The 15,807-nt window shown below is 41.7% G+C and overlaps 1 protein-coding gene and 1 non-coding gene across 5 annotated transcripts in view; both read right to left on the bottom strand.

The window, feature by feature from the left end:
• The window catches only part of CCAR1 (cell division cycle and apoptosis regulator 1), a 69,840-nt gene that overhangs the window by 36,957 nt on the left and 17,076 nt on the right, over nucleotides 1–15,807 (bottom strand). For all 4 annotated transcript variants that reach the window (XM_053309522.1, XM_053309525.1, XM_053309523.1 and 1 more), the window contains exons 7-13: nucleotides 15,334–15,448; nucleotides 15,003–15,195; nucleotides 12,740–12,869; nucleotides 12,341–12,502; nucleotides 2,758–2,983; nucleotides 1,731–1,844; nucleotides 588–754 (exon numbers count right to left, since the gene is read on the bottom strand). In XM_053309522.1, coding sequence (XP_053165497.1) covers nucleotides 588–754; nucleotides 1,731–1,844; nucleotides 2,758–2,983; nucleotides 12,341–12,502; nucleotides 12,740–12,869; nucleotides 15,003–15,195; nucleotides 15,334–15,448 — 1,107 coding nt within the window. The remainder of the gene's footprint in view (nucleotides 1–587; nucleotides 755–1,730; nucleotides 1,845–2,757; nucleotides 2,984–12,340; nucleotides 12,503–12,739; nucleotides 12,870–15,002; nucleotides 15,196–15,333; nucleotides 15,449–15,807) is intronic.
• On the bottom strand, nucleotides 922–985 carry LOC128352707 (small nucleolar RNA SNORD98). The gene has a single exon (XR_008320601.1). It is a non-coding gene; the product is annotated as a small nucleolar RNA SNORD98 (small nucleolar RNA).

Below are 15,807 nucleotides of genomic sequence, written 5' to 3'. Positions count from 1 at the left end.
ATTTTGTCTAAAGAAAAAGATATGAAAGCCATATGTTCTCTTAATCTAAATTGTTCAAGATTTTGAAAGGCAGTTAGGCAATAAATAAAATACTAACTGCTTAAGGTAAAACTTTTCCACTTTGTATTAAAAATGCGCTATACTGGTCTGAATCAAAAATGTAGAATCATTATTTAAAATTTGGTGTATAGCAGCTGTTTCATTAATAAAGTGATTGACTGATGATTAAATAAATCCACCAAGAGAAAATATGGCTGCCCCAAACATCTAATTATTTATAACACACGAATAATGAAATGAAGTTTCCTTGACGATCTCCTCCAGCTATGCGTGAAATGAAAAATATTTTAACAATACAAGCACCGCAGAGTTTACACAACAAATACATGATTATAAAGTTCATTGTTCTTCAAACCTTTTGGCACCAAATCACATTTGCATTGCCAACTAGGACATCAGTAGTTTACCTGCATGGCTACTGGCTGCTAATAAGGAAAGGAAGAGGTTGGTTTTGCCAAAATCACTTGCATGTGGATTTTAAACATGCCTTGATTTCTCAAGAATATTTAAGAATAAAAGGTACTTACCATTGTGTGCATACACTTAAATCAATCCCTGTTAGAGCTCTGCAACAACGGATAGCAGTTTTAATCAGCACAGACGGGTCCTTTTCTGGGTCAGGTCCATCCAGGGAGGGAGACCAGTGTCCTCCAATAGCCATGGCTTCGTCTTTACCCTTCATACCCACTAAAAACTAGACAAGAAAAGTCTGTCAGTATTGCCTTGCTTGGGGGTGGGGTGGGGGACGCCCAAATTATAAGTATGTATTATCTGAAGCATTACTATTATACACACCTCATTTTGTCAGTTATATCACAAACAGTTATGTCCAAATTTCAAGTTAAAGTCCTGTGCAAGAGAGAGTTCAGCCTTTTCTTTTCCACACTGTATTTCAGTAATGGAATAGGTTTAAACATCATTACTCATTCTTTGTGCAAGACTTCCAATTAAAGGTTTGTCATCTTATTAGTTACCATTGTATTTTTACCCATTTTATTAAAAACTTTGAATGGAACAGAAGAATATATCCCAGACTGTAAAAACAGATCTACATATAGGTCTAGAAGTTTCTAGAAGTTTCTTGCAAATGATAGTGATAAAAACATCAGAAATTAAAAATGTTTAAGCAGAGATGTAACAGCTGCTTACTAACTCCAGACAATTTATTCTACCTTCCTTTCACTTAACATTTCTCACTATGTTGTTCTCTGCTTTCAGCTATAAAAAACACCTTATTAAGCTTAGATGCAAAGATCTCACTGTATGGAGCAGAGGAAATTGTCCGTTCTTCCCCTTGCTATCTGTAGCCCCCAAATGCTGGCTCAACATGACAGAGCAGCGTTTGGGTTGGCTCTGTTTGTTTCTTTGGAAGAAGGGGGAAATTAACGACAAGCCCCTGTCCCCAATGCCAAGTGAAAGTGCCTTCTGCTCACACAATAGGACCTCTAGTTCCAAGCCCAAACCTATGAAAGATGATGCAGCAGAAACAGAGGAGGTGTAGATCTGATCAGTAATCTGGATGGGAGACTCAAAACCTGGATATAAATGTAACCACTCTTGTCTTTAATATGCATGGAAACATCCAATATTGGAGTCCTGTATTCTCAGAGGGAATACCATGTGCACAAATTTTACAAGAAGTTATATTTTCCTAGAACTGTTTACTTTACCTTTATAAGTCTAGCTGGATGTTGAAACCCATCCCGGACCTCTTGTGGATCTTCAGCAAGAGCACATGATTTGTGATATAGTTCTTCCATGCTAGGACTAGCCATGAGCATCACCTGTAAAAATAGTCAGATAATGTCTCAAGACAACATCAACATATATTATACAAGACTGGTATCTCACATACATTATACATTCAGTTTGTATTTCTGAATTCAATAGGACTGTCCCAATTCATAAAGTTAAAAAGCTACTTAAGTATTCTGAAGGCTGAATGACATTATGGTTAATTGTAGGATATAAGCAAGCAATGGGTTGCATCCAGACCTTTAGCAGAAGGAGAACTGTGCTCACTCAAGGGTTCTTGTGCAAGTGGAACTCTCCTTCTATTCAAGGAAGGCCCTTCCACCGATGGAGCACTGCTCTACTAAAAGTCTGGATGCTACCTACGATGATTTAGGTTCCAAGCCTACAAAGATCTTAAGCACATACATTCAATATGCATCAAGTACTCCACTGAACAACCTTTACAAGCCTTAAGTAGGTTATAGAAAAATTATGTTAAAATGCTGCTTACAGTTTCTTACCATTTTTAGACAACTCATTTATGTATCAAGTGCCCCAAACAGAAAGGATCCACAAGTGTATTCCTGATTTTGAACTGAACCCCAACTTAAAATTTCCAGCATTCAGGTCAGTGTTCCCTGTAACAGGGATTTTCAGATGTTGTTGACTACAACTCCCATAACCCCCCACTGCAATGGCATTTGGCCACTGTAGCTGGGGATTATGGGAGTTGTAATCATTAACATCTGGGAATCCCTGTTGCAGAGAACACTGATTCTGGTACAGAGGATTTTAAGTTAGCAATATTTGTCTACTTCAGGACTAATCTGGGCAAGAACTGAATCCAGACCTAGTCTACTTTAGTGAACCCCCATTCTTCTTTTTATTGACTGATTAATTGATTGATTAACTGTTACATTTATATTTCTATGCAAAAAGTGATATTAAGGAGACCTTACACACCTTTGCGCTGTAAAGATGATCAGCATCAGGTGGGTCTACTACAGCAGTGCTCTTATCCAAAGGATCCACCTCTCTATGCATTACATAGAAGTTGCAATAGTTTCCCAGCTGAAATGGTCTCGACATTGGAAAAGCATCCACCCATGTGAACTGAGCATCAAAGAAGTCGCTTGGTATGTACAAGTTTTGATAACGCCGTCTCAGTTCCATCATATCACAACTAAGGCTTTAAAAGAATAAGAAAATATATTTCAGAAAATGAAACAAGACCCAAGACTCAAAAATTCAGCCTTAGCAAAATGTAGGAGCAGAGCTAGAAAAGCCTTGTTAGTTTCACTTTCAGTATTGTCAGAAAGGACCTCTGATTTGTGAGCTTTTGCCTGTTGCTTGAAGTTCCATCTATTTTTTGTTCAAGTCCTGGACACTAATCATAGTTTAGATGTGGCTATACAAAATCTCCAAAACACAAAAGCCTCAAATCAATCCCAAAGCTCATGCATTCATTCCAAGCTAGCCCACTAGGCAAAGTTCAGAAAATCTCCTGAGCACAGGGAACGATGCAAATCACTAAGCCTCATCTAAACTAGGTTTAGGGAAGTTCCTTAACCTGAACGAATTAAAGCTTAGGAGTCCATTTAGAAACCCTTTCCAATAAAACCTGCCCTAGCCTCAGCTGCAGTTCTAATTATAATTGCACAGGACAGAGAAGGACAATCCTTTGCTTAAGTTTCAGCTCAGTCTGTTTAGTGAGTTTTCCCAAGACTGGTCAAGACAAGCTCAGGGATTGCACAGCACCTTTGCTCCCAAGGCTTGCGAGCTTCACTGAGGGCAAGTTTAGGACTGCACAGTTCCCTAGAGTAACCAAACCGTGACTATCGACTCTTCCCCCACTACTGGCCTCTGTGGCTGGGGATGAAAGAAGTTGTACTCTAACAACAGCTGGAGGACAAAGCTCTGTAGCCCTGCCCTAAAGCCTTAACGAACAGTCCTTGGGCTGGTTGGTTCCCCCCCACTGTTCTGTCCAAGCTGCAACTCATATCAAGGACTTGGATGAAAAGCAAAGAAACTCTTCCCATGTTAGAACAATTTCCTTAGCTATTGCCTGGAGCTATTCTCCAAAAACGAACATAAAAATTTCAATGCAAAAAACCACATAACTCACCTGTAACTGATGATCTGGTAGTGATCCGTTGACATCCATAAGAAATGGGTTCTGCACCTGCACGGAAGCCTGTTGGTGAGGACTACCACAGCTTCTCTTGGCGCTTGCACCCCGCCCCATGTGACCACGTGGCTATTTAAGGCTGGAGGAAGCCTTAAATTTAGTTCCTGGACAACCGCTGGAGCAGTCAGTCATCTCTGCAGTAACTGGTGAATTCTATGATGTAGACTTGGTAAGACAATACTGTCCTCCCATCCCAGTCCGGGTGGAGGTCTTTAGCCTTTTCAGATATAGCAGGATCGGGCGCACTGTAGCTTTCAAAGGGCAGAAGCTGGGTGAAGCCGCATAGCAACTGAACTGTTTCCATTTACAGGTGAAACTCGGAAAATTAGAATATCGTGCAAAAGTCCATTAATTTCAGTAATGCAAATTAAAAGGTGAAACTGATATATGAGACAGACGCGTTACATGCAAAGCGAGATAAGTCAAGCCTTAATTTGTTATAATTGTGATGATCATGGCGTACAGCTCATGAAAACCCCAAATCCACAATCTCAGCAAATTAGAATATTACATGGAACCAAGAAGACAAGGATTGACGAATAGAACAATATCGGACCTCTGAAAAGTATACAGTGTACTGTGCTTGATTGGCCAGCAAACTCGCCTGACCTGACCCCATAGAGAATCTATGGGGCATTGCCAAGAGAAGGATGAGAGACATGAGACCAAACAATGCAGAATTGCTGAAGGCCGCTAATGAAGCATCCTGGTCTTCCATAATACCTCATCAGTGCCACAGGCTGATAGCATCCATGCCACGCCGCATTGAGGCAGTAACTGCTGCAAAAGGGGCCCAAACCAAGTACTGAATATATATGCATGCTTATACTTTTCAGAGGTCCGATATTGTTCTATTCTTCAATCCTTGTCTTCTTGGTTCCATGTAATATTCTAATTTTCTGAGATTGTGGATTTGGGGTTTTCATGAGCTGTATGCCATGATTATCACAATTATAACAAATTAAGGCTTGACTTATCTCACTTTGCATGTAATGCGTCTGTCTCATATATCAGTTTCACCTTTTAATTTGCATTACTGAAATTAATGGACTTTTGCACAATATTCTAATTTTCCGAGTTTCACCTGTACTTGCATAGTTCTTTCTAGCTGAAGGTTTCCTCTGGTTAAGCAAGATTTTATTTAGAAGCCTATCCTTCAGACTGTTAGTAGCACCTGCCCACTTTCTCGCAACAGGAGATCTTGACACACTGGAAGTCTCCTGTATGTGTGACCAGACAGTCTGAGTAGATGTGGAAACCACGGCTGCCATGGCCACCATGGTGGTGTTAGGATGAAAGCGGCATGACTGGCCAGAAGTTGTGCTACTACTCTTCCTATGAGTGGTAGAGGAGAATACATATACAACAGGTGTTGGGACCAGTCTATCTGGAATGCGTCCCTTATTGATTGAGGGTGGTGACCCACATTCGAGCAGTATGTCTTGCACTTGCTATTGTGAGCCTTCGTGAAGAAGTCTATTTCAGAGTACCCCCATGACCTGAATATTGGAATTAGGTACTTGTTGTTCAATTGCCATTCCTCTCTGGTAAACCAATGGCTCAGTTGGCGGAACGAACATTGTCCTTCTCCTTTATGTGTATGGCCTGAGGAGTGATACTGTTTCTGATGCACCAGTGCCATATCTGAACACTATGCACACAGTGATTTGGACACCTTCCCCATTGCCTGTTTAGGTAGGCAATCACTGTCGTATTGTCCAATTGTATCTGTACTGTTTGCTCTTTGAGCATAGGCAGAAACGCCTTCATGGCTTGAAACACTGCAAGGAGCTCCAAGAAACTGATGTGGAGCTGTCTCTGTTGGTCCAGCCCCTGGACCGTGCTGCCATTGGAATGACCTCCGCCCCGCAGCCCAACACTGATGCGTTCGTTGTCACCCACACCGTGTGAGACGCTGGCTGAAATGGAACACTTTGCAGCAGGTTCTCTGTATGCATCCACCAACCCAAGGATTGGAGAATCTGCGGAGGAATCTTTAACTGTTTCTGGGGACTGTCTACCTTCAGACAGAAGGTGGATATGAGCCATAACTGCATTTTTCTCATTTTCAGGCGTGTGTGACAAACTGTTGTCTTGCAAGATGCCATGAGGCCTAGTAGGTGCTGACTCTGCCTTGCACAATGCACTGGTTTCGATTGGAACTGACACACAAGCTCCAAGATGGCTTGGAATCTCTCCTACGGTAAGTAGGCCTTCCCCATCTGCGTATCCAGGATAGCCCCTATGTAGGAGATTGACGTCACAGGAGTCAGATGAGTTTTTCCAGTTGACCTCTATTCCGAGGGCTTGGAGAAGTTGCAGTAAGTACTGTGTCTGAGAAAGTAACCCTTCTCTGTCTTTTGATGTCAGAAGCCAATCGTCTAGGTAAGAGTTAATTGCTAGCCCCTTGGTTCTGAGGTGTGCCACAACTGCAGTCATGCACTTTGTGAATACCCATGGGTAGTGCAAAGACCAAATGGTAGCACTTGATACTGACAAACTGAGTTGCCCACTGTGAATCTCAGATATTTCCGGTATGATGGTCTGATTCCTGATTCCACTTCCTGATGTGGAAGTGGCAGAATGTCTTGCAACATCATCATTCGATACTTTCTCACATGCACAAACTTGTTCAGATGTCTCAGGTCCATTATAGGTCTTATTCCACTGTCCCATTTGGGGATCTGAAAATAGCGGGAATAGAAACCCTCCTACTGCTGTGCCCACCGCACCGAGACAATCGCTCTCTTGTTCAATAGCTCCTCCACCTCCTTCTGCAGGGCCGGAGTTGCCCTTGTAAAGTGTACCTCCCTTGTAAATTGGTCCAAAGATGATTATTTGTACAATTTGCCCATTTAATAAGTTACTAGCCAACCCACACAGACTATCTGTGTTCTCTTTGGGGCTGGCTGTTCTCCCCTCCCTCCAGCCCCTCCGTTCCTCCCTCCTTCCCGCCCCACTCTCATGCCCTCCCTCCCTCCCTCCTCTCTCTCTTGCCCTCCCTCCTTCTCCCGCCCAACTCCGCGGCCAGGCCCACCACTGCCTGGCCTCTGCAGCCGGGTGTGCCACTGCTTGCCTCTGCAGCTGGGTATGCCACTGCTTGCCTCTGCAGCCGGGCCCGCTACCACCTCTGGCCACCATGGCTGGGCCTGCCGCCGCCATGGCAACCAATCCTCCTGGGTGCGCCTCAGCCAATCAGGCGCCTCTGCGGCCCAGCCAATCAGCTGGGTGCCAGGACGCACATTCTAAGGCGCACCCAGGAGAATTAATAATATAGATATGTAGGCCAAACTACTCACCCATTGAAAATAAGAATACGAGAACACAAGAGCACTTTCAAAATTTGGAAAGATGATACAACATTAATTCAACACTTTTCAAAGCCATCATTTTAAGGACTTTGAAGTTATGATGATTATTGATTAAGTTGAATCACGTAAATACTATCAAGTTGGCAACTGGAAGATATTGATTCAGAAAGAGACTAAATGGATTTTCCTAATGAACACTATGGGGCTATTCCCACGATCAGGCAAAATCGATCCCACGATCGATCCCAAAATCGATCCCACGATCAGGCTAGGGGAGCCTAGCCCGATTTTGCCTGATTGTGGGAGCCACCAGCCTCGCAGGCGAGCCCGGTGGCTCCCAGGCTGTTAACCCGCCTAAGTACCCCTCCCCTAAAACCGGGTTTGCGGAGCAGGAAGGTGAAAAGCTGCCTCCCTGCTCCAGGGGTCTCGCCAGCATGCCCTGCGTGCTTGCACAGGGCATATTGGAGCTTCCGGGGGCCGATCAGCCCCTGCCGGCTCCAACACGGAGCCCGCAATTGTGTGGGGCTCCCACCCTGCTCGTGTGCAGGGAGAGCGGGCACTGATCATGAGACCCAGCTCTATGACTCCTAATGGTTTAAATGATAAAACGGAATACTCAATTTTTCTGTAAAACAATCATGATCTAGCCTATGTTAGCTAAAAAGGTTGTGAGACTTCTTGAATTCAAGCAGCAGAAAAAGAATATACTGTGTTTCTCTTTTAAGTTTAATCATGCTCAATTAGCAGAGAATAACTGCAGCTGCCTATAAGTTAACTAAGATTACAAAGCTTAGCATTATAAAAGAGTAAGGCTACTACAGGCATGAGAGCAGTTGTTAAGAGGCATTTGCAAAGAGCATATTTCAGAAACTACAGGTCCTCAAGATTACAAGGTAACAGACTGAGGTTTTTTATAGTAGTAGTTTCACTAGCTTGAGGATTTACTTCAAAATCTATTATTTTTGGTTTGTGTTTCAGAAAATAGTAGGAGAATCATTATTAAACATTACAGCCACAAGTGGATCAAGAAGATTATAGACTCCAGGTTATTATATTTTAAATTTACTATTTTATCTAGTGAAAATGATCATGATTGTTATTAACACTATTTCCTTTTGTTTAGACCTATATTGATCGTTTTGACTGTAATTGAAGAAGATATATGAAATCGAGTTTTAGCACTACCTGTTTTGCAGTCATAAGTTCTTGCAGCCATCTTGGCCATCTATCAGCTCTTGCAGACATCAGAACTCACAGCATTTTCATTAATTATCAGCTCTGCAGTTATTTCAAGTATCATTCAACATTGTGCATCTAGCAAATCATACAAATCATCATCTTTGGACATTTACATTGATCTCTTAAGAGATATAAAAAATAAGATATACCTTATATTGTACATTATTAGTTCATCATGAACTTTAATGCATTGCAATATGATCTATTAGAGTGAAATATGTTATGTTATGATCTATAGTGTTCACATTACACTATGTGATAGCAGTATCTGTTTGTTCTCTTTTTTGCTCTGCTCCAAAGGCAGTGATTGAATTTAGCCATACAGGCTGAGTAATTGGCTATCTTAACCGACAAACAGGCAGTGGAGTAGATTTTTCTACCGAGTACCAATTTCCTATCTTATCCGCACGAGTCGCCTGCCATCTGCTGGTACCTGAGGAGGTAACACAGTCTATTACAAGAGAACTGGGCACTGGGTGTTAACAGATATGCATTCTTAGCCTCCTGCACTCTGTAGAGGCTCTCCAATCTCTTTGACGTAGGTGTGGTACTTCCCATGTGCACTGTGCTGCCTTTTAAATCACAGGAAGAAGGTATAAGATTACTCATTGTGCTGATATTGCCTTGGCTATAAAGTTGTACACAGGGTCATCGATAGTAGCTGTTTGCGTTCTCAGACTAAACCCCAATGCTTCTGCCATTTCTTTTAATTGAATATGGTAGGCCTTCATTTCCTCCATCCAAGATACATGAGAAGGTGTTGCAACATCAGGCGAGGGATCCGGGTCAACTGTATCTATATCCAACTCTGTCAGAAGAGCCATGGCGACTTCCAGATGGTGCTGGTGATGAGTCTAGTTCTTGCTCCTGCGTAGGTGGCTCTTGAGGAGGTAGAGCCTCAAGTTCTAGCAAATCACATTGTGTAGCGGTTAATGTAAGCGGCCTTGTTGCCATTTGTGTCTGCTTAGATGTCATTGCCAGGTTATGTGACAGGCGAGGCTCCTCCACCAGAGTCTGAGTGGCAACAACCGCAGTCTTCACTCTCTGTTTTGTTTCAGGCATAGAGGCACCCCGCCCCGCCCCAACCAGTAGGTGCATATGGAGAGCCTGGGAATTAACAGCTGACAGCGAATTCTGCCTCTCAAACGTGGGCAACTTCCAGCCTTCTTGATAATTGCATGCTAGCCCTGGGAAACCCTGGTTGAAGACACATGGTTGGGTAGAGAAGGGTGCTCAGTGTAAGAAACCACATGCGTGCCAACTGGTTGTAGTAGCTAGATGCACAGCTGTATGTGCATAGCACACATGTGGATCCTGTTGAGCATCAGATGACTCTGCCAAATCTTGAGGCACTGAATGGGTGTCATCCTTCGCCAACTGTGGGAATCCTCTAAACGTTGGAGTAGTATTATTGGAATTCAGCATAGTCAGTAGAGAATGTGCCGTGATAGGATCCAACGCCCCTGTATCCTTAGCATCAGCTGCATCTGCATCTTCAATCTCTAATGTGATAGGCACCTGACAATGTGGAGTTATTGGTCCCATCAGAATCAGTGTATTCAGCGTTGAGGGAACATCTCTTATCGTCGGCATCAACAGGGATTTTATCAGAGTCATTGCCAGTGAAAGAGATGCTACTCTTGGCACCAGAGCAGACCTTGACACCGTAGGAGTTTGTGGCCTCGGTGTTGAAGGCCTAGAGGCTGATGGTGGCAAAACAGCGGTGGTTGTCAATTGAATGCACTGACCCTTGTGCTGCCAATGCTGGCCAAGTCGATGGCAATGGTCTTGGAGTCGAAGAAACCAGTGGCGATGGTCTCAACGCAGATGGGGAAGGCGTACCTTCCGTTATCGATGCCTTGCTCTTCTTTCTGGCGGGCTCCAACGCCTCTGCCATTTTGACTCCATGCCTCTTCGGTGGTTTCAGAGACAAACACAGGCGTCAAGGGTTTAGACTGAACCAAAGTTTCAGCCCCCAAGCCAGGCAGTTTAGAAGATGAGCTTGCCCCCTGCTTAGATGGTCCCGGGGGACTTCAAACATCTTCATAAAGCACAGCTCATAGATGAGGTTCCCTATTCTGACAGGTTTGTTTCAAGAAAGACTGGCAAACTTTGCATGAAGAGGTATTGTGGGCTTCTCCGAAGCAAATTAAACACAAATCATGCCGTCTTGCGAGGGCAGCTTAGCCTTAAACTCAGCATATCTTTTAAATGTTTTCTTGACTGATTTTTCCCTCAGGCCGTTTAGGGTTATCCACAGCTGTCATCAGCATTCCGGTAGTGTTAAACTAAGTTATTCATCCAATCCATCACCTATCAGTCCAAAGTCAATCCAAGCCATAGTCTAAAGCAGTCCGAAGTCAGTTTACCGATAAACAGTCTGTTATTTTTCTCTCTCTCTCATTTCAGAACTCACAATGAAAAGGAATCTATACAAGGAGCCATATCGACAGAGTAACCGATCACTACGGCGGTCGCAAAGGAACTAAAGTGCTGGCACTTCTTCCCACCTTAAATAGCCACGTGGTCACTTGGAGCGGGGTGCAAGCGCTAAGAGGAGCTGTGGTAGTCCACACTGACAGGCTTCCGTGCAGATGCAGAACCCATTTCTAAATTATTCAATGGATCATGAACCAGATCTACGGATTCATGAAAACTCAGCTCAGCTTTTTATAAAAGTCCTTTAACAGTTAGAAATAAATTTATCATGGAAAGTTAAAAAAAACCTAGACCTTTCAAATTTGCATCATGCATAAACACTGATAAGCATCAGAAATCTCGAAAAGTTGCAAACTCATCATGCAAGTTTGTGAAGACAAGTGTTAAACCAAAATAGACCAACCAGTCAACAAGAAAAGTAATTTATGTTAGGACTCCATAATTCATGTCAGTTTCTTCATAAGCTGTTGCATAGTTTGACAATTATCAACAGCTAGGTTCCACACTTCCTAAACAAAAGTTGAGACAAGGATATACGACAGGCATAAGCTTTTTGCTTGTTTTAGCTCTTTACTTGTTTTGATTACCTCTAGAGTACGGTATAAGGACCCATACTGTAATGTATCTTGCACTAACAGAATAAAACTTCTGAAGCAGCAGAAATGAAATTCTGCAACCTACACAAGTAATGGAAAGACCCCCTTTCCTTGCACATTTCCAAGCCCTACTTCAATCTTGAGAACCAGAAAATTGCTTTTTCAAATGAAGATCCTCAAGATGCTGAATTCTGCACCCAAACCCCATACCCAGTGTTCCCTGTAACAGGGAATCTCAGATTATGTTGACTGCAATGGCCTTTGGCTGGGGATGCTGGAAGTTGTAGTCAACAACATCTGGGAATCCCTGTAACAGGGAATACTGCCCACAGCTGCATTTTACAATCACAGAATTGCATCATACACACAGACTTGCCAATAGCTTATTGCCAGAGAGGCCCTTAAGTGTTTTGCAACTAATGTGTCCCAACATTTCTGCATGTCCACATCCACTTGCAAAGAAGTGAACACAAAGATAATGAACACCCTACAGTGAAGATTTAAAGGGGAAAACACATATGTGCATAATTTTCAGTGTATTTTAGTTACATAAATTATATTCCTTTGTTGAATAATTTATATGGTGCAAGGTGGAATTCCAGAGACAGTGTATGAGAGAGATTTCAATTACAAAGGCAACTGACATTATAGCTTCAAGTAAAAGAAAACTAAGCTAGGGCTCTTGCATTTGTCTAACAAATACATTATTTCATGGATATAAAATTGTTTCCATAAACACACATAAAAATGCAGTTGACACTCAAGTAACATACCAGTCTAATGAGAACTTGGAAAACTGGACTGTGTAACGGGGAACTACACGTCGGGGTCTTCGAGGTGACCTTTCCCTCTCTCGTCGAGGTGACCTCTCTCTAGAGCGTTTTCTCTGAGGTGATCTCTCTCGGGACCTACGTCTCTCACGTTCTCTTTCACGACTTCCCGTATATGAAATATAAATGTTTCTCATTTTAGCTTCTGTGGTGCTATAAACAGAGCTGACAAGCCTATCACTCTAGAATCAACAGCTGCAGACATCAATAAATACAGAATTCGTTACAATGCTTTGATGAAAATGAAATAATGCATAGGATTTAAACCCAAACTTTAAAATATTTTTCAAGTGCTCATTCTTTCATATGTATACAAAGTTGTATGGAATGTTTATATCACACCTTCTGTCATCTTTTCTGTTAGCCATGGGGTCTCCTCTCTCATTTCGCCCCGAAAATCTTGGTGATGGATCTAATCTTCGTGCTGGCTGAGACTGTGAAACTATTCGTACAGGGGGTTGTAGCAAACCAGCTAGGGGGAAAAGAGATCCCACATGATCTTAAGTTTTCATATTAGTAAGCCAACTACAAAAATTTGCTAGATTATCAGGCTATTAAAACAACCTCCCCCTGCCCCAAAAGTAGGGTTTTGTTTTATTTACAATCATTGTTCAGTTTTTAGCTGCAATAATCATGGCAACAACTCAATAATCAATAGATAACAGTGAGAATAAGCAGCAGAACATGCCTCAAGTTTAGCCTAATAGGATTCATTCATTCAAACTCTATAGGAGGTACAGGATACAAGCTCCCATTTACTTCCTCAGAGTCTCATCTTACTGTGATAAATACTACTGCTATTGCTGAAGCTTTTTTCATTTCCATAAAACTGAAGAAAAGGACAATCTGAACAGATGAGCCTAGTTATCCCTGTATAGGTTGAACACTTTAAGCCTACATTACTCAAAAAATGTTGACTAGCTAGAAGGTTTTGCACCTGCTATTCAATTTTAAACAATATAGGATAGAAATCAATACTCTCATGTCATCAAAGCACTGAACTTTTATTATGAAGAGCAATCCAAGCTCTGAGGCAAACTGCATATCTCTTGGTGAACACTTCCTAACAGTTGAAAGGGAAGCATTTGTATGTAAACATGAAGTGGCCACATGCCAGGAGTTATAGCCAACTGCTAGCATCTACGAACATTAAGCTCTCCTTCAAGCAGAATGTTACAGGTACCACTAGGAGATATGTGGTGAAACAGAAGGGCACAATTATTTGCTATGTAAAATGTAAGTGGTCTGAAATAATCCACTATCTACCATTTCTACTGCTAGCAGTAAGAGAATGATAACCCATGTTCCAGTAGATCTTCAGAGGTCTGCCATAAACTATCAAATACATGTACTCTGAAGCAAGACTCTCAAACAATCAACAGCTCTCCTGTGGCAGAGGAAAAAATTTCTGGATTATGCAAGAAGGAAGCCTGAACAACAGTACTTGAGGAAGGTCTAATTCCCCAACTTCCCTACTAACTAGGCATCTTTCAAAGTGGAAATTATCTCATATTTAGCAGGTGGACAGCAACTGGATCTATTCAACCCCAGAACAACATTCCTTCAACGGCTGTTGCTGGTGCCTACTTAATTTTTTCCCCTGTAAGTCCTCCTGGACTTACAGTTTTAAACCATTCTTTTCCTATGTAAACCACTTTGAAAGCTTTTTCACTGAAAAGTGGTATATAAACGATAGCGTCTACCAGAGCAAGCAGCGGTATGCAATAATATTGGATGCCACACAACAGGTTGACCCCTGAAAAACGGTATAAAGAAATACAAAGCCCACAGAGCAGAAGCAGGGTCTTAAGGAAAGGTATGCAGTCAAAGTCAATAATTATAAAGAGAACACTTTCCCTATAATTCAGATTATTAGAGTGAGGCCCAAATCAGGGGTAGTTTCTTAGTAGCACAAATGTAAGTGATTGTGTAGAACACTGAACAAACTCTCTTGAATTGTAAGGCTCTATTCAGATGAAGCGCTATTTTCCCACATTCCCCTACAATTTGCCAGCCCCACTGCCAATCTATTTTGATCAGTAAGCATTCATGAAGGAAGTAGGGTGTCTTCCTAAAGGCTACAGTGACCACAATTTTCCAGTGGAATCTTGTTGTAAATGCAGGTCAATTCTGAAGAGCTCATTTTTATTTCAAAAGGGTAGAGGACGAAACTGCCCACAAGTATAAAAGATGACTGTTTTAGATGCAGACTAGTAAAGAGTTACAGATCTCAAGAATCTGCTGTTAAGAATCTGGAAATTCAGATTTGGAAGCCATGTAACTCAGATTTTTGTGATCACAAAAAAAAGGGAACACAAAATCACTTCAGATTTTTATGCTGTTTAGTTTTTATGAAGACAGTACAGACCAGTATTATCTAGTAAACTGTGTTTACTAGATATTTTGTTGGCATCCTACAGAGTTTTATATTCACATTCTCTTTTGATATAGCTACACAATCGAACTTAAGACAATATGCTTCACTACTCTTTAGCCAGCTGTGTTCTAGGACATTTTATTTAGCTTGGTTAAAGAGACACTAAAGAGACACATTACTTAGTATACACTGAAAACAGCAAGTGTCATATATTAAGAGAATGAATACCTTTCTGCTGTGGCTGTTGTAACAAAGGTTGAGGCTGTGTCTGAAGCAAAGGTGTAATAGAAGCTGCTGAAATTTGTGCCTGCAACAGTGATTGAGGCTGTGGTTGCGGCTGAACACTGAATGCAGCCTGCTGGGCAATGGGTTGAAGTACAGGTGGAGGAGTCTTGAGTAAAGGCTGTGTTTGAGTCTGGTTCTAATGGGGGTGGAAAAAGGAAATCTTTGTGAATGAGCTCTAAACAGAGACCTAGGTTTTGGGCAGTATAAAACTATGTTAAATAAATAAATAAGCTAAAAGGTGCCAACAAGAATCACACTGAGCAGCTGCAGATACCTGATTTGGTAGCGTCTGAATTCTCTGTGCATTCCATTTGAAAGGCATATTAGGGTTATATGTTGCTTCTACCAAAACCCTGTCTCCTACTTGAGGAGTCTTTCCTTTAACAGCACTGCAATATTAAAAATGGTCACATTATTAGACAAAGTTATATTTTTAAAAACAAGTTAAAAGCCAAGACATTTTAGGCCCATCTGCTATTTGAAAGAGGTCTTCAGAAGATTATTAAGTCAGGATTGAGTGTTTTAAGATTTTAAACTATACAAAATAAAACTAACTTTACCAACCAGAACCCAGTTTATAATACAGGGATAATGGTGGCTTGCTTTTAGCTAGTAGTTTAAGCTTGTTACAGGATTTTAAAAAGATGTCTTAAGGGCTCAAACCAGTAAAAAAAACCATAGGATCATCATTATGGGTCCACCCAGGCCTTTGACTTACCAATAGTAATGAAATGGCTTCAACAAAATC

Source organism: Hemicordylus capensis, chromosome 3 (assembly GCF_027244095.1).
Source record: "Hemicordylus capensis ecotype Gifberg chromosome 3, rHemCap1.1.pri, whole genome shotgun sequence".
NCBI lineage: Eukaryota > Metazoa > Chordata > Lepidosauria > Squamata > Cordylidae > Hemicordylus > Hemicordylus capensis.
The sequence above is the reverse complement of the archived record's forward strand: the minus strand, read 5'-3'. Positions and strand labels throughout refer to the sequence as shown.